The sequence below is a fragment of the Vulpes lagopus genome, chromosome 9, assembly GCF_018345385.1.
Source record: "Vulpes lagopus strain Blue_001 chromosome 9, ASM1834538v1, whole genome shotgun sequence".
Taxonomy (NCBI): Eukaryota; Metazoa; Chordata; class Mammalia; order Carnivora; family Canidae; genus Vulpes; species Vulpes lagopus.
Window position 1 is genome coordinate 33687819 of NC_054832.1, and position 20015 is coordinate 33707833.

General features: G+C 41.0%; 1 protein-coding gene across 1 annotated transcript; it reads right to left on the minus strand.

Annotated features, from left to right (window-relative positions):
- Positions 1-15083: 15083 nt before the first annotated feature.
- LOC121499047 (60S ribosomal protein L9-like) lies at positions 15084-15781 on the minus strand. The gene has a single exon (XM_041769521.1). It carries the CDS (start codon positions 15767-15769, stop codon positions 15191-15193), a length of 579 nt encoding a protein of 192 aa, XP_041625455.1. The 5' UTR covers positions 15770-15781; the 3' UTR covers positions 15084-15190.
- Between the last annotated feature and the right edge of the window lie 4234 nt (positions 15782-20015).

Genomic DNA, 20015 nt, shown 5'->3' on the forward strand with positions numbered 1-20015 from the left:
TGGAAAACGAATGAGGCATTTGGTGACACCTGGTGCTCTGTAGAGAGCCTGGTGAAAGGCATGGTGGGGGTGGGGGTGGGGAATACTCACAACCACCAGGTTTTGTGAAGGTAAGTATAGTCCCTGCAAACAGTCTTCCCTTTATATTTTACATTGGATAGCAAGAGGCACTGTAGGGTGGCTAATGCCAAGGCCTGTAGCTTTAGGCTTCCTGGGTTGGAAACCTGTGCTAGACATTTACTAACTCTGTACCCCGGGTAAGTGTCTTCAGTTCTCTGTCATGGCTTCTCTATCTGTCAAATCAGTGCAACAATAATAATGTATTTCTCACTGGTTGCTGTGAGACTTAAGAATTAGTTTATATAAAGCATTGCAACTACTACCTGGCAAGTAGTAAGATGTCCAATTAATGTTGGCTACTAAGTCCATTGAAGAGGCCTTCTGGGATACAGGCATTTGATGGCAACATGACCTAGTCTGATTGGGACATCAGGCATTCCCTGTCTCTTCCCGCCTCAGGAGGTGCTTTCGAGAATCACACAGCAACCACTTGCTATTGCCCATGAGTTTACAGGTTAACTGCAGGGTGGGGGGTGCATCTTCTGGTCTCAGCTACGCTTCATGCATCTGTGGTCGTCCACAAGCCGGCAAGGTGCGAATGCTTCCAGAGGTTGGCTGGCTATTGGCTGTGCCGCTTCTCTTCCCCATATTGCCCTGTGTTCTCCAGCAGCCTTTTCCAGCTAGGGTTCATCCATAGGGTTCTCAAGGTTTCCAGAAGGACAGCAAAAATACGCAAGGCATTTGAGACCTAGACTCACAACTGGCGAATATTGCTTCTGTTGGATTCTCTTTGGGGAAGTGAGCTACAAGGCCAGCCCAGACTCAAGGGGTGGGTGAATGCCATCTCTCCATGGGAGGAGCTTTAACATCATCTTGCAAAGGGAAGTGGGTAAAGGGAAGAGAGTAAAGTGTAGCCACTTTTGCAAACAGTCTTCTGCACTACCCAGTTTAATAATTTTTTCTACAGCATTGCTGGCAGGTGGTCACATGGATCACCTTGAAAGACAGGCAGATCGCTGTTTTATAAGGCAGCTCTGTGTTGGAAAGTTATTCATTATTATGCCCCTGTAAAGACACTGACTCTCATAGAATCTTTGACTCATAGGATTGAAGGTCATCCAGGCAACGAACATGTTGAAGCCGGATTCCTGTACAGGAAGCCACAGGAAGTCTGCAATTTCCCCGGATTTGTCCCAGTTCTATCTTTTGGAACAAAACAAAACATTATGTTTTTAAGAGATTCTTACCAAGGCCTACTTGGCCATTACATAACAGGTACCATTACAGTCCCTATTCATTTTTTTCATTCATTTATTTATACATTCAGTATCTATTAAACTGATTCCTAAGCCAGGCACTCATCTTAAAATGAGGAAGAATGTGACATTTCAAATCACTTAGATTTACCTATCAGTCCCATTTTGCCACTTGCCAACAATGTAACTTAAGAAGTTACTTAATTTCTCTAATTCTCAGTTTCCTCATCTGAAAAATGAGTATATAATTACCCTTACCTCACAGGGTGGTTGTGATAAATTAAATAACAAATACAAAGTGTCTGGCCTTTAGTAGACACTCAGTTAGTTAATGATAGCTATTGCCGTTATTATTTCTCTTAGGGGACTATCCTTGCCCTGGATGTTTCCTGGGATCTCACAGTCTCCTGTGGTCCTCAATTACTCCTCATGTGTTGGCAATAAGTAATATTTTACATCAACAGCATAGCATAGCATAGCATAGCGGTTTGAATAAATGGCCCTTGCATTCAGACATATGTGGGTTTGAATCCTGGCTCAGCCATTCACTAATCTGTGACTTAGACTCTTAAAGTTTTAGTTTAAGAATCTGAAAAATTAGAATAATAATATTTCATAGATTTGGTATGAGGATTATATGAGGGATAATCCTTATACCATAAATAATATATGGGTTTTATGTACCCTTATATTATTTAACTATCATGAGCTGCAGAGACTCTATATCAAGGAGGGAAAAACTGGATACATCTCGGACATTAGGGATGATGTATCCCTAATATGCCTTGTATTACTTAAGGGTACATAAAACCCATAGCATGGTGCCTGACATTTTGTAAGTCCCTCCACTGCCCGCTCTTCCACCTAATGGAAGCTATGAATTTAATCCAGTGCATTGTCATGATGTGCAGCATGGTGTCGTGGGAAGACTAGAAGAAAACTTGAGTCAAGTTGCTCCAGCTCTCAGAGTCTTCACCTCAGTGTGTAAGGAAGGGGATGGATCCTGAGGTCCCCAGGACAGCTTACAGTTCCAGTAGCCCATGATTCACTGCTTCTGGTTCTCTTATTCCTTTCATCAGAAACAGAATTAGGTAGGAGTGTCAGGGTGACCGTAGAGAGCCCAAGAAAGTGGAAATTCAAAGCCCTTCCAAGATTAAGTAATCTCTTACTGTGAGCATCTCTTCTCTGCTTCCCAGGAATATGCTAGGCCACCCTCTCATTGACAATCATGTACTGTGGTCTGGAAGGCCAAAGTTAGGAAGAAATTGCCCTCTTTCGTCCAGAGTTTATGCCAGGAATTTAATAAAGTGCTAGATAGAATACAGGGTGTCACAGCAGCTGCAGGCAACTAGACAGAGACTGTTCTAGAAAGTAGAAATGCCACGGTCAAATGTTACAGTAAATGTTTAATAACTTTATTGTTTTCTTACGTTTCCCTTAATATGTCCTCAAAAGTGTAGAAAAACAACCTTTTGCCTCTTCCTCTACACCTTCTCATGTATGCTTTTTGAGATTTTCTTTTGAATGACGTCTTATATACATAACAGGTGTGGAAATAACCTAAAATTGAAAGACAGCGATAACTAACGGCCAGGGATTAATTTCCTGTCACTGGCTTAACTATTGTTCAGAGGTTAGAAAGGAAGATTGTAGCAAATTATTTCCTTCCATGCTGAGAAGGAAGTGCCTTATGCTGAGGCTAAGCATGCGCTTTGAAAAAAAATTGATCTGTCTTGGCAAATGATGTCCTTAAGGATAAGTCTCCCAGACCTGAGTACTGGATCTAAGATGAGATGGAGAAGTTTGCACAACAATGGTGGGTCTTTTGTTTGCCTGTTTGTTTTTCCTTAATGCCAAGAGCTCCCACTAGTGTTAAAACATATCCACAGGAAATACTCAGAGCAACCCATGATTCTGGCTAGCTTAAGTGAAAGATCTGGTGTGCCTGTGCTCTGGTCATCACATAATACTTAGAGCAACCTATCCAGGCTAACAGCTGCATGCAGGCTAATCTTGTTATTGTTGGCTTAGGTTCCATATAGGGCTTAACATTCCTTTTATGCTTATCCTTTCCTCAAAGGCTCCCTTGTAAGTTCTCTAAAAAATCTACCATATTTAACAATGTAGTTGAGCAAAGAAAAAAATATATATAGTGATAATATATATAATGAAATATAATCTGGGGATCCCTGGATGGCTCAGCGGTTTAGTGCCTGCCTTCAGCCCAGGGCATGGTCCTGGAGGCCCGGGATCGAGTCCCACATCGGGCTCCCTGCATGGAGCCTGCTTCTCCCTCTGCCTGTGTCTCTGCCTCTTTCTCTGTGTCTCTCATGAATAAATAAATAAAGTCTTAAAAAAAAGAAATATAATCTACACTTTTATATTATATATTATTTATATAGTGAAATATTATATATATATATTTTTTTCAACCCTCATGATAGAATGTTCCACTCTTTCAACACCACTGCAAGGACAGTCATGTCTTGTCAAATTCCTATCAATCTCAACTGGAATGTTGTTCTCTAAGCAGCTAACAATATAGAGACATATCTATGTTATTTGTACAAAAAATAAGTATCCAGATACTAGTCTGTTCTCTTAAACCACTGAAAGAGAGAGATTGTGGGAGATAGTGCTAGTTTAGGCACAAAATAGTAGAGTTTGTAATAAATCAAGCCCCATAATGTATTAGAGCTATTATAAAACTTTTGTGAACATTTATAAATCTTTCTTATCTCTAAGAATGTAATAAGGAGGGGTGACTGGGTGGCTGACTCAATTGCATCTAACTCTTGATTTCAGCTTAGATCATGATCTCAGGGTCATGAGATCTAGCCCTGCGACTGGCTCCACACTCAGCTCAGAGTCTGCTTGTCCTTCACCCTCCTCCTTCTCCTCTGACCCTCCTCCTATGCACTGTCTCTCTTTCTCTCAAATAAATAAAATCTTGAAAAAAAAAAGAATTTAATAAGGAAAAGTCAGTCAGACATAAACATACCTTGCAGTGTATTATGGGTAAAGCCTTGTGGCCTGTCATAGTGGTGTCAGAAAAATCACCCCTGAGAACAAAATAGTTATTAGCAAGAAAACTTATCACTGTGGCAGGTCCATCAAAAATTATTTGGACGTAATTGCAAACTTCTATAGCGTACGATAATTAGTCAGTTTTCCGTAACATGGCTTTAACAGTATGATAATTAAGTCAGGTAAAAAACAAAACAAAACAAACCAGTCCATACTATAGGAAGAATAGAAAGACTGAAATCACTAGACAAAGAGACAAAGAATAACACGGGAGAGAAAGAAACCATTCAGCAAAGACATCCACGGAACTACAGATCTAGAAGTGTTGGGAGCCAAGTCAGCCTACCATCACTCCATGGACCTCCTGCATATTGCCCTGCCCCCCATGATAAAGTTTTGGAAATATTTTAGATGATAATTATAATGAACATTTATTGAGTACTTACCATGAGTCAGACATTTGCTGAATGGTTGCATCATCTTGCTTGGTTCTGCCAGTAACTGCCCTCCTAAGAGTTTGGTACTATTATCATTGCCATTTTACAGCTGGCTCCTGGAGACTGAGTAACTTGCCTAAGGTAACACAGCGAGGAAATGAGAGGGCCAGAAAGGGAATGAACCCACATCTCTCCGGCTTGGACCCTCTACCTACCATTTGCCTGTTGCTCAGCTGTGATCCCCTGTGCATCCCAGGGGTCTAGGTCTGTGCTACCATATAGGGAAACCACTACCTGCACATGGTTCCTCAAATTAATTTAAAATTAAATAAAGTTTAAAATTCAGTTCCTCAGGGTGCCTAGGTGGCGTGGTCAGTTAATTGTCTGACTCCTGGTTTTGGCTCAGGACATGATCTCAGAGTCGTGAGACCGATTCCCACCTCTGGCTCCATAATCAGGGTGGAATCTGCTTCTTTCCCTCTGTCCTTCCCTTCCTCTCTCTCTCTCTCTCAAATAAATAAATAAATAAATAAATAAATAAATAAATAAATACAATCTTTTAAAAAATAAAATAAACTTATTCATCATGGAGACCACTTGATACCTGTTTCCTGTGATTGGAGATAGTGTAAAAAAAAAAAAATCCTACCTCCATTTGCCTAATAGCTTCACTTTCTCAAGTTTGGTTTTTCTTCTGTAATTCTTCCTTCTTTCCTCTACCCCTGAAAAGGTGGGAGATTTCAATATTTTGTGGAAAAGACCATCACCTCCTGGATTGGGAAAGTCCCTCCTCACAAAGACCCCATGGGAGTTGCATCATCTTGCTTGGTTCTGCCAGTAACCGCCCTCCTGTTGATGATGCAGACTCCCATGGGGTCTTTGCTTACCCCGTCATGTCACATTTAGTTGTTCATGGATCTGTCATCTCCCTCACTGGCTGGACGACATTGGCCACTTGCAAGCAGAGATAGTTACACCTCCTTGCATCTTTAATTCTTTTTTTAAAAATATTTTATTTATTTATTCATGAGAGACACAGAGAGAGAGAGGCAGAGACATAGGCAGAGGGAGAAGCAGGTTCCCTTCGGGGAGACCAAAGCGGAATCCCAGGACCCTGGGATCAACACTTGGCCCGAAGGCAGATGCTCAACCACTGAGACACCCAGGTACCCTGCATCCCTAATTCTTATCCCAGGGCCTGGCAGACCTAAAGAGCTCAAAATAGAGCACTGGAATGAATGAATATTACAGTTTATGAAACATATTCATTTATTCATCATCAAAATATTTTACATAGAAAATTTGAATACAAGAAACGCATGCCAGAAACTTTACTGATATTAATTTTAATATATGAGGAATACATGTACTTAAAATACCATGAACTGTGCTCTTTATCATTTGGTTCATCTTAATCCCGTCGATTTTTCAGCAATTTCCAGCAGATGGCACCAATAAATATTGTCATAGGACTGAACTGGAAATTGGTTGATATTTTTTCACATGTACCTAAAAAAAAAAGCAAAATGAATAACACTTACTTAGTTCAAATGATAATAATAACTAGCATTTATTTAGCATTTTCCAGTTAACAAAGTGCTTTTATACCCTTGTCTTTTGAATTCTGTCAAAGTACTGAGAAAATTTTATTATGCATTTTAGATTTTTGTTGATATCTCATGTAGTCACAGTAACAGGATAATTTATGCCAGTTAATGACTGTATTGTTAGTTTATATTTATGACACACCAATCTTTCAAAGACCAAAACTTTCTATGAAAAATGTGGGCATGATCCTACACATGAGAACTGAACAGTCACTCAGACACTAATAATTTAGTGAACTATTCTTCTGGCTCATTAAACAGTAATGATTCCTTTCATTTATATAGTGTGCTGTGTATGCAAAGTGCTTGCACAGACACAGCACACTATATAAATGAAAGGAATCATTACTTGCAACAGCTTTATAATGCGGGTAAGAAACTAGCTCTCTTCCTGTCCTTTCCCATTCTCCATTCCTCCTCTTGGGCCCTGTTGCTGCCTTTTCCAGCTTCACTAGCTCAGCCTTAATATGTCATAAATTTTGGCAAAACTCCAGAGACACATGAATGGCAATTAATATTGGTTTCATTTTAAAAATTACAGGGAAATACTCAAGTTAAAACTCATGTCTCAGGGCACAGAGTTATCTGACACCAGGGTCCCAAACAGGAATGTCTACCTTTCCTCTCCCTTCCCAGCTAGACGGAGTCATGTTTCCTCCCCACAGCTTCTAGAAACCACTACCATAATTTCTATCTCTATGGATGTGCCTATTCTGAAACAGTTTCTATAAATGGGATCATTCAATGTGTGTGCTTTGTGGCTAACATTCTCCTAGCACAGTATTTTCAAGATTTGTTCATGTCTGTTGGGTTTGGTTGGTGTATAGTATTGTTTAATTCTATTTCCTTACTGATTTTCTGCCGGGTTGTTCTATTATTAAACGTGGGGTAAAGAATGATTCTACTCTTTTGTTCTTACCCTGTAACTTGAAGTATTGTATATAAAGTGCCTTCCGAAAAATAGATGAAATAATTACAATAAATTATAATAAATTAATGTATTTACAATTTCATTGTAAGTGTAACAGGAGAGAAAAACAGAAGTAAAAATGTAAAAACTGCAACATATGGGCAGCCCGGGTGGCTAAGGGGTTTAGCGCCACCTTCAGCGCAGGGCGTGATCCTGGAGACCCAGGATCCAGTCCCAGGTCAGGTTCCCTGCAGGGAGCCTGCTTCTCCCTCTGCCTGTGCCTCTGCCCTCCCCCAACCCCCTATGTCTTTCATGAATAAATAAATAAAATCTTAAAAAAAAAAAACCCTGCAACATATGATGATCTTATACCTTTTAAATGGCCCAATGGGTAAAGAGTTTCTTTTGGGGTAAGAATCCAAATTTTGAGGGGGTCAAAAAAAGGATTATGTTGATTCCTTTGTCTTGTTAAATTTTTTTTTAATTTTTATTTATTTATGATAGTCACAGAGAGACAGAGAGAGAGAGAGGCAGAGACATAGGCAGAGGGAGAAGCAGGCTCCATGCACCGGGAGCCTGACGTGGGATTCGATCCCAGGTCTCCAGGATCGTGCCCTGGGCCAAAGGCAAGCGCCAAACCACTGCGCCACCCAGGGATCCCCCCTTTGTCTTGTTAAAATGGGACTTTACAGAATAGTAATCAAGTTTACACAAAAGTGTCTGTTGCAAAGTGTCTTTTGCAACTCAGAAAAGGATTTTCTGATAAATGAGTCAAAGATGGCAGCATAAGTTACTTGCAAAGGCATAAGAGAATCAGGCTGATGCAATGTGTGTTACTTTCAGGATCAAATATACAGCATGGTGACCAGAGTCACCAGTATTGTATTATATACTTGAAATTTGCTGAAAGAGTAGCTCTTAAATGTTCTCAACACACACACACACACACACACACACACACACAAATGGTAATTATGTGAGGTGTTGGAGGTGTTAACTAACCTTATTAAGGTAATCACGTTGCAGTACACATGTGTATCAAATCACCATATTGCACACCTTAAAATTTACACAATGTTATATATCAATTATATCTCAATAAGGCTGGAAAATAAAAAAGAAAAAATGTGCAGTATTTTCCTGCATTTGTCAATGCCACTTCTGCTGGATGGGCTATCAGTGCATGCAGAGCAACTCGCCAAGTCTTGGCAGAAGTGCTGCTTCAGGGGATCCCTGGGTGGCTCAGCGGTTTGGCGCCTGCCTTTGGCCCAGGGCGCGATCCTGGAGTGCTGGGATCGAGTCCCCCGTCGGGCTCCTGGCATGGGGCATGGAGCCTGCTTCTCCCTCTGCCTGTGTCTCTGCCTCTCTCTGTGTGTCTATCATAAGTAAATAAATAAATAAATAAAGAAGTGCTGCTTCATCAGGAGAAGTATTAACTTTAATATCTAGCCCTGAGTCCTGACACATGCATAACCCAATTTCGAGAATTTAATTGGCATGCTTGACTTAATATTAAGGACTGTCTACATTGAGTTGATGAGGATGTGGAGAGAGGGGAAACTTCTTGCACTGCTGGTGGAAATGCAAACTGGTGCAGCCACTCTGGAAAACAGTGTGGAGTTTTCCTCAAAAAGTTAAAAATAGAACTACCCTATGATCCATCAATCACAAAAATACAGATTCAAAGGAGTACGTGTACCCCTATGTTTATAACAGCACTATCAACAATAGCCAAACTATGGAAAGAGCCCAAATGTCCACCAACTGATGAACGGATAAAGAAGTGGTACATATATACAATGGAATATTACTCAGCCATCAAAAAGAATGAAATCTTGCCGTTTGCAATGATGTGGATGGAACCAGAGTGTATTATGCTAAGTGAAATAAAAGAAAGACCAGTACCATATGGTCTCACTCATATGAGGAATTTAGGAAACAAGATAGATGGGGAGGGCGGGAAGAGAGAGGGATACAAACCATAAGAGACTCTTAATAATAGAGAACAAACAGGGTTGATGGAGGGAGGTGGGGAGGGGTGGGCTAATGGGTAATGGGGATTAAGGAGGGCACCTGTCGTGATGACTGCTGGGTGCCGTATGTAAGATAAACCACTGAATTCTACATCTGAAACCAATATTGCACTGTATGTTAATTAAAATTTAAATAAAATTTTGAAAAGGAAAGAATTGTCTACCTTGAGATTTCATAATGTACTTTGTTCTTCACCATGCTTGATTCAGCAACTTAGTGACCGTGTAGTTGCAGGCATGTTTGCCATCGCTTTTTCCTTTCTACCTTACATAATGAATGAATTTTTTAAGGCTTAAGTAAAGAACCAAAAGGAATGACTGTGGAGTTGATCTCCTGGGAGATGTTTGAAAATTTGGGACTCCTTTCTTCTAGACTGTGCTTCCTCCTCTTAGCACGGCAGGACCTGGGGTCTCTGGTTCCAGCAGTCTTCACTGGGCTCAGGTGATTTTATGATGTCTAGTTGCGTTCAGATTTGTGATCTTCTAGGGTAAGACACTGTACTGAGGGAGGCTGGTTAGACCACAGAGGGATCACCATGACCTTCAAGCCTGTTCATTTTCATCTGTCAGACAAATAGATTTTGCTTTTGTTGTATACAGAGTTAGGGCAAGCATATTGTTCTGACTGAGAGGAAGGATGATGTCATTTCTTTACTAACTGTAGTTATTGTTCAGGAACTTATTGATATGGTTCTATAGCTCGGTTTATAAGTGTTTTGCTTGTAAATGGCCGAGGTATGCATGGACATCTTTGTCTAGACAGGCTTTGGCACTCACAGGAAATCTCTGTTTTTCCTTTTCCCTTGGTCCCTGAAATGTGCACAAAGTCCTTTCCCTTGTTCTTTACCACTCCTCAGACTATGTTCTAGGGTCCTCTGATTTATCCATCAGGATTCAGGAACAGATAATAGAACACCCTTTTGCTGGTTTTAGCAAGAAGGGATTCAATATAAAAAATTAGGTGCTTATAGAACTTCTAGAGGGGCTGGAGGGACAGGTTCTAGGCTAAACTCCCGGGGATGAGCTCTAATTCAGCTCCACATAACTGACCTGGCAAAGGAATTGCTAGAAAAGAAGAGGAGAGAAACTTAGGATCTTGGTCAAAGTTTTTGCCACAATTGTGTCATTGATTAGATATACGGATCAACATTGTTTTATTATGTTAAGACTGGGGAAAAACTGGGGCACCTGGGTGGCTCAGTGGTTGAGTGTCTGCCTTTGGCTCAGGTTGTGATCCTGGGGTCCTGGGATCGAGTCCCACATCAGATTCCCCACAGGGAGCCTGCTTCTCCCTCTGCCTATGTCTCTGCCTCTCTCTGTGTGTCTCTCATGAATAAATAGAATCTTGAAGAAAAAAAAAAGGATTGGGAAAAAACTGACCTGTCTCTTGGGCCCATCCAATATGGTCCACAGACCTGCAACATCAAATCCCCCAAGAGCTTGTTTACAAATGCAGAATCTTGGGCTTCCACCCCTACCCTGATGAATTCAAAGCACTGAGGGAGGGCAGAGCCCGGCAATTTGTGCTAACCAAGTCCTCTAGGTGATAGACACAGCAAGGGTGACCAACCGTCCTGGTTTGCCAGGAACTGTTGAAGAGATCTGTGGGGCTTGGGGCTTGCATTGCTAGAATTTGAAAAACCCTGGGAGGAAAAACCCTGGGGAGGACTAGTGCAGCTCAGATGCAGCACTAGTTTGGGAAATACATCTTTGGCCATCTGTGTAGACGCTTGTTGGTGAGGAGTGGAGGGGAGATTTGTGACTCATAGATAGAAGGGACAATATTATCGGAGCAAAGTGACAGTGAAATTCTGCTCACTGAAAATAACTTTAGTCAAAATAACAAAATGCTCATTTGTCACTACTTGTCATATACCACAGAAAGAAGGTGCCAAAATTCCCAGCTGAATGACTTGAGAGTGAGATGACAAATTGAGAAAGCACGTGTTGCAGAGGAATGTCCACATGCCATACACATTCAGTTGTACAACATTTTTTTCCTATAACTGAATTTAATTTTATTCTCAAGCCCCCCCCTGCCCCCCTGCCCCCCCCCTCCCTGGGTATGGTAGCATAACTTAATCCCAGCCATTTTAAAGAAAACCCAGTCAAATCAGAGTGTTTTAATTCCAATTCAGGTGTTTTTTTTTTTTTTCAGTCGATTCAAGATTTTTACCACCCTCCCCACCCCATTCCCTGGATTATGGCTAAATTCCAGGAGCTCTCACAGAGCCACAGGGTTGGAGGTCAGGGAGGTGGATGTCCCCTTCTTATATTTCTGGAGATGTGCATTACCCCACTGGAAATTTGTAGGACATCTGGGTTCTCCATCTGATCTCTGGTAGTGGGTCCAAGAAGGTCACTTCGCCTCCCTCTTTTCTCCATCTCAAAGTATCTTCAGGCCCCCTGACCTTCCTTAGCTACATTTGAGCCCCTCATTATGGAGTGGGAAGGGCTTACAAACATACATTCTGGATGTCCTCCCACACCACCCCAGGGTTGTAGGCGATCTATTATGGTTGTCTCAGGCTCTATCTGCCTAGACATATCAGTTGCCATTTCTATTACAGATAACTCACCACATAGGCCTGGAGCGATTGCAGGAGGCTTGTCACCTGGATTTTCACCTGGGAGCAAGGCACAGAACCTCTGCTCTTGAATCCCCCAATCTGTCTGAATTTTCTTTGGAGGATTCAGTCGTGAATCTTCTGGCACAGGAACCTGCTCAGGACCCACAACGTCCTTCTCCTCACTGACTTTCAGTTCCTCCCTTCATCCCCTAGTCCAAAGAATAGTTATCTCAACCCAAGTGGGAAAATTTGCATAATCAAGGACTACTCTCAATTTGTATTTATGGCATCAATTTTATACCTTGAGTTCTTCAGGATTGGAGCAGAAACTGCTATTTGCAACCCTATAGCCACTCTCTTTCTACTTCTGATTTTATTTTAGAGCATATACCCTACAAAAGATTACAATTTCTAGGCTCTTTTGCAGCTAAGCATAGCCAGGTGACTAAGTTCTGGCAAATGAAATACAAGCATGAGTGTTCATGGGACCTCTGTGCTGCCTAGGTAAGTGATCTGACTCCACAGGAAGGAATACTTTTTGCCTTTCCCTATAGTCCCAATAGTTCCTATTGCCTAGATATCCCGAGATGTAAATATAATGGTGGGAGCTCTAACAACCATTTTGTACCAGGAGGTAATTCTAAGGCTGTAAGCCAGTACTAGGAGGGAACTAAAATACAGGTGGAAACTGAGTATCTGGTGACAATGTCAGATCTACACACCAGCCTTCTTTTACAAGAAAGAGAAACTTTATTTAAGCCTTTGCACTTCATGCTATCTCTTACAAGGTTAACAGAGGTTTTCCTGAAAATCCTTTTTTCTTAAGCCATTTTTTCTGCCATTTGTTTATAAGATCTATGTTGAAACTCAAAAGCTAAAATTGAGCTCTGTTTCCTTGAGTTTATATTCTTTTCTGAGAACCATGAGGAGGACATCTTCTTGCTGCCTGAAAGAATCGAGAGAAAGAAGCAAATATTAATATTTAAAAATGTTCTATCTTCACACATGAAATTTATCCATGTAGTCACCAGGCCTTGGATTAAAGCCTAGTATTTAGAGCTTTAAAAATCTAAGAGAAGCTTTACAGAGAAATAAAAAGTTGTCAATAAATTTAATGATGTCTGCAAGCAGCTCTACAGAAGTTTGAAAACTGGCCACCAATAATATATTCTGAACTCTCTCTCCCAGCTCCTACTCAACACCCAAGTATTTTCCCCTTAACAATTGAAGAGTCAACGTCTGTATCATATTTCTTTGTATCGCCTACTGAATTTCACAGTATGCCCTTAGTTAGCATTTGCTTCTTGCTCTGGGGCTTGTTGGGTTGCCCCTTTAATGAATAGTACAAGCAATCAACCTCATGAATAACTTACTCTCCTCTGTTGATAATTACAGCAAATTCTATTCCTTCCTAAGGAAGTAACGCTTAGTCAACCGTGGTAAACTAAATTAAAAATTAAGTTTCCTCAAATAGATATATATCACAGGGCATGTCTGCCTTTCTTGATTTTATTTTTCTGCAAGGTTGGAAATGGAAGCACAACATTCCACCCAAAAATATGCCACTTTGGCACATTATTTTAAACAAAAGCTATTCAAGAAAAAGCTGGTTACAAGGACACTCTGACCACCCTTCATCTCCCTGTAAGCAGGAAGTAAACCCCATGTGAAGGCATCCCCCCTAGACCAGGAAGCTAGAAGTCATCCTTTAAAAAGGGGGGGGGGCGGCCAGGGGCGGGCCCGGTGGCTCAGCGGTTTAGCGCCACCTTCAGCCCCTTGGGGTGGGATGGGGGTGGGGGTCGAGTCACGAGTCCCACGTTGAGTCCCACGTCGGGCTCCCTATATGGAGCCTGCTTCTCCCTCTGCCTGTGTCTCTGCCTCTCTCTCTCTCTCATGAATAAATAAAATCTTTAAAAATAAAAAAATTAAAAATAAATTAATTAATTAAAAAAATATTTTATTTATTTATTCATGAGAGACACACACAGAGAGGCAGAGACACAGGCAGAGGGAGAAGCAGGCTCGATGCAGGGAGCCCGACGTGGGACTCAATCCCGGGTCTCCAGGATCACACCCTGGGCTGAAGGTGACGCTAAACCGTTGAGTCACCCAGGCTGCCCTAGAAGTCATCCTTTGGTCAGAGATAGGAAATACAAAGCCAAGAAAATTGTATACACAAACTTTGTTACTTCATTAATTTACTACCCAAGCCCAAACCCCACTGTTTTGCCAATTCTTCACAAATTTGTTGTTTCTCTGTCTAAAAAGCATACAAGTTGCCTGCTTTGGTCACTTTTTTGAGTCTCATATCTTTAAGGCTCCCATATGTATGAACCTAAATGTGTTTTTCTCCTGTTAATCTCTCATGTCAACTTAATTATTAGACCAGTCAAAGGCCCTAGCAGGGAAGAAGGAAAAACCTTTTCTCCCCAACAGTTGTGACTAATTTGGTTACCTAATTTGCTGGTATGGATGTTGAGTTAGCTCAGCAATCTAGAGAAGTAGAATTAATTCAATAATTTATATTTATATTAGAATATAGTCAAATAAAAGGTATTTATGTTTCATCTCTAAGAATATAGTCCCTTTTTGAAGATTTACTTCCTTCCTTTTATTAGATATTCATAAGACATAATTTCAAGTTTTATAGTATCAATTTAAATTAATTAACTTGATTCTTTGATAAGCATTGTAGCCCTGACCATGTTGACAAGGAGACTATGTGACTCATATTTTTTTTTCATGACAGTCTTGATTTTTGACTGTTTATACTCCACCTCATTCCACAAAGAACGGTCATAAGAATGTACGCAATAATACCAATAAAATTCAAATACAGAATCATGACCAAGGAAAATAAAGAGGAAAATTGAGATCAGATAAAAGAAAACATAAATATGTAAAACCCAGGAATCTGTGCCAGCAATTGTTTCCCATTTGTCTCTGAGCTTCCGGAAAGCCAAAGCAAAAGAGAAGACACAGTAAGTCACATAATTCTCATTATTAGAAAAAAGGAAGCGGACAATTTCCTCAGGAGGTGCTTACTTTGTCCTGGCAGCAAATTCTCACAGAAATTATTTGGGATTACCTAGGATGCCCTGAGTTGTGTAGGGGACGAAATCCTCAAGAATATTCACAAAGTAGCAAATTGTTTGTGACTCACTTTCTTTCTTTTTCTTTTTCTTTTTTTCCCAAATCAGTATAGTTTTTATTGCATTCTTAAGGTATCACAAATAAGTCTGAAAAATCATCTGGCATCTTGCTGTTTCCGTTGCTGGACAACTCAGATCTTATTCATCAGCCTGCTGAACTGTTCCTTTTTCAGAAACAGAGATACCATCCCAAAATTTTCTGATATCCTTGTCTTTAACATTTGTCACTTGCTGAATCAAAACAGCTGAGTTCGAAACAAGCTCAATGTCATTTCCTTCAAGAATTAACTCATCTTTTTGGGTTTGAGATACAGAACAAGCAACACCTGGCCTCATCCAAACCCCGCGAATATATTTTTCCCCTAAGAAATTTCTGATTTCAACAAGAGAACCATTCTCCTGAATAACAACGTTGATGGGGAAGTGAGCGTACGCCGACGTCATCTTGTAACAGAAGCCCTGTGTGACACCCTTGATCATGTTCTGTACGTGACTACACATCGTGCAAACAGTAGTCAGTTCTTTTGTATTTCCCCACCATTTGTCATCTCGGAGCCTCTTCTTTTTCTTTCCGAGAAGACTGAGTTCTACATTGATGTGATTGAAGTCCCTTCGCAGGGTTCCTCTGGGGCCCTTCACGATCACAGTGCATCCCTTCAGGGTGTTGTCGACATTTTCTGGAATGTTGACCGTCTGATTGCTGAGAATGGTCTTCATTCTCGTAATAGATGCGGCAAAGAGAGCTGTAACTCACTTTCTTTTACTTTAAACCAAAGCTAAGGAAATAACTCTTAATTAAGATTCAGTGAATAACCTCCCAAAGTGGTGTTCCCAGGGAACAATGTTCTGAAGGAAACTCAGAGGATTGTCCTTTAAAAAAAAAATGTGCTCCATATGAAAATAAGTTTAGGAATCTCTGAGTTAACCAGTCAAGTTTTTTTGTTGCAGAATTTTTCAGAAACTTTGATATACTATACATTGTGGTTCTCAAAAGCAAAAACAAAAAAACGGCCATAGGGTGAAGCGTTTTTTATTTTACCAGAGAAGTTTTTTCTTCTGAGGCTCACCTGTGAAAAATCTCCGAATTCTGTGACACACAGTTTGGGAAGGATGAACCATGATTGCCTGCTGGAAATGCAATCATGAGAGGGCAGTGCAGCGGTTTTTGTGGTTAATAGCACATGTGTTGGTCTTGGGCAGATTTGGGTACTAATCCTGTCTCTAACGCCTACCAGTTGCATGACTTTGAAAAAGTTACCCAAACTCACTGAGTTAGTTTCCTCATTCGTAACATGAAATGCATTAATTAGACAAGTATTTGGCCCAAGGAACAGAAAATTTGTCAGTTACTTCAGGGTTTATTTTTCTATTCTAATAATAAGGCCACATTTGGGCCATTCAGGGCCCTTGTAGCTCTTTATGAACATTGGCTCTTTCTGCTTTGACATCCTCAGCATGGAGGCATCCATCTTCATGCTTGCTGTCCCATGGTTGCAAAACAGCTGCTGTACCCTCATCCTCACATCAGCATTCCAGTCATGAAGAAGAAGGAAAGGGATATAAATGACTTTTGGGTAGCCAAGCCATAGTGCCAGCCATAGGGGGTTGTAAAAGAAACTTCCTCAAATAATTATTTTGAAAATTAACTGAGATAGTGAATATGCTTGCATAGTGCCTAGTAGTGGTTAGTGGTCAAGAAACATCAGTTATTTTAATATAATGTTGTAATTTTAATATAATATTATTATATATTAATATTAACATATATACCCTATATACCATATAATATATGTGTAATATATAATATAAATATTATTTTTATTTTTTAATAAATATTATTTTAATTTAACATTAACAGATAGTCTTGGGTTCAGTGCAATACAACTAGCATTTAGAGTACTTAGAGGAGAATTGCTAGTTCTTCAGCCAATGACCAGTAAATGTCCATTTTCTCAGTGGGGCTCAGTAGAAGTAAAAGATCAGACTTATGCTATCCATTCTTGTAAGGCTCTGGAGTATAGACAGGGATCAGAGGTTCTAGCAAACAGGTAAGCAGGAGGAAAGCTGGCATCCTACTGCGCTAGTGAGGATTCTAGCAGGACTCTTTCTGAGGAGACACCCGTTCCGTCTCTAAATGGAGGCATATAATGGGTTCCTACAGCAAAATTTGATTAGAAAGGAATTTCAATAACAAAGCTTAGTCAAGTACAATACATTTCTGTACCACCGGAATGTAGTCAGGATGATTTGGGGAAGCTTCAATTCTAAATGTTCTGTCCCACTGTCAGACCATGGGTAGAATGACTGATTGTAGATAGAAATAACATTTTATATATATTTTTTAAGATTTTATTTATTTATTCATGAGAGACACACAGAGAGAGAGGCAGAGACACAGGCAGAGGGAGAAGCAGGCTCCCTGCAGGGAGCCCGATGTGAGACTCAATCCCGGGACCCCAGGATCACGCCCTAGGCCGAAGGCAGACGCTCAACCACTGAGCCACCCAGGCGTCCCTAGAAATAACATTTTAAGGGATCCCTGGGTGGCGCAGCGGTTTGGCGCCTGCCTTTGGCCCAGGGCGCGATCCTGGAGACCCGGGATCGAATCCCACGTCGGGCTCCCGGTGCATGGAGCCTGCTTCTCCCTCTGCCTGTGTCTCTGCCTCTCTCTCTCTCTCTCTGTGTGTGACTATCATAAATAAATAAAAATTAAAAAAAATTAAAAAAATAAAATACTAACTAACAAATATGCATGTGGAATACCATGAGCCCAATATTGTCTCATGGTTATGTGGAGCTGATTAACATTTTTGTGAGTCACTTTGGTAAAATTGGAATAAATATCTGTTTTGCACAAAAGATTCACAACAGCTGTGTTTCAGTTTTGAATAGGAAAGAATATTATTATTATTATTATTATTATTATAGAAACTTAATGGAAACAGAAGAGGGAAGGAATCTACACATAGATGTAGGTAACAGGAGGCAATAAATGAGAATAAGGCAAAGTTACATCAAATCAGCCTCTGTAACATCCAACCTCCTCAGCCGGGGAAGCCCCATGGAAACAGCCAGAATGGAGTCTGGATGGAGGCTGAAGGCCTGGGCAGAGCATCCTCCCCTCAGATGAGACTTCCAACCAACCATCCCCACAAGGGCCATATTTAGAGGGCAAACAACAGGGTTTGAAACAAAACAGTTGTTTGCCTAAGTGTAATTTGGAGCAAGCTGTATTTTCATGTTATCATGTTTCTTATTTTCAAGGAGTCTGGGCTCTGTGTGTCTCCCCTCCAGGACTCCATTCCAGGGGCCAGCCCTGCCGGAGCAGGTGCGGGATGTGAGACAAGATTTGTAGCTCTTGGCGCCCAGAACAGAAAGACCAGTTCTGATCTAGAGGCCAGATAATATATTTAAACAATTAGGCTCCCAAAGTTATTCACACAGCATGAGTCTCACAAACAACATTCTTTGGCCTGCCTGCGTGCATGTGGGTCCCGGTGGTCCATTATGCAGGACAAATCACAAAAACGTTTATCTATACAGAACAGTATCATACATATGAGGAGAAATTCATTGGCAATTTCAGGGAAAAGAAGAAAAGCATCACAAAAGTAACTTGGAACGAAGTATCATTACAGGTAATGAAATCCCAGCTGCTATGGTGATGAAGAGGAGGGCAGGGCCACTGACGTTAATGGTTCAGGCTTAATCAACACTATGCGGACACCGTTCTAAGTGCTTTGCAGACCATAAATTTCAAATACATAATTCCAACCCCCTATTTTTAATGTCGATAGCTCACTGGGAGTGACTGCTTTGTGTCCAGCACCAGCACCTCATCATGCTCACACCAGATCTGTAATGCAGATTTGCACTATCATTCTCATTCCATAGATGGGGAACCTGAGGCATAGCATGAGAGCTACATAGCTAGTAACTGGGGGGCTGAGGTTGGATAGACATCGGTCCTCCTGAGCCCACTTAGACGGCGCTGTAGGACATAAAATATATACTGTATATATATATATATATGTATATACTGTATGTATATACTGTATATATAGTACATATGTACATAGCTTTTATTTTTTTATTTTATTTTTTAAAAGCTTTTATTTATTCATTTATGATAGAGAGAGAGAGAGAGAAGCAGAGGGAGAAGCAGGGTCCATGCCGGGAGCCTGACGCGGGACTTGATCCCAGGACTCCAGGATCGCGCCCTGGGCCAAAGGCAGGCGCTAAACCGCTGAGCCACCCAGGGATCCCTGTACATAGCTTTTATAAGAAAATGTTAACCTATTTTCTTTCAAGAAAAATATGAATTGGAGATTTCTTATGAGCTGAGCATTGCTCTGCTGAAAACCTGGGTGGTTTTCTTGTGGCTACATGATTTTTTGTTTTCATTAAGTACCTAATATTCATATTCTTTAAAAGGGGGGCTTCCTGGGTGGTTCAGTAGGTTAAGGGTCTGCCTTCGGCTCAGATCCTGATCTCAGGGTTCTGGGATTGAGCCCCATATCGATGGCTCCCTGCTCAGTGGGGTGCCGGCTTCTCCCTCTCCCTATGCCTCTCCCACTGCTTGTGCTCTCTCAAATAAAATCTTAAAAAAAAAGGGGGCAGCCTGGGTGGCTCAGCAGTTTAGCACCGCCTTCAGCCCAGGGCGTGATCCTGGAGACCCGGAATCGAGTCCCACGTCAGTCTCCCTGCATGGAGCCTGCTTCTCCTTCTGCCTGTATCTCTCTCCGTCTCTCATGAGTAAATAAATAAAATCTTTAAAAAAAAAAAAAAAAAGAAGGGCTCAATGCAACATTGAGTCATTTCCTGGGCTAAGCAAGCTCCTCAGTCTTTGGCACCAAAAGGAAAAAGATTGTTTGACCCTCTGCTCAGCTGACTTCTGACCCTGTGCTCAGCTGACATCCAACAGAGTTTTTATACAGTTGTTCAAAACCAATCTGCTGGGCCA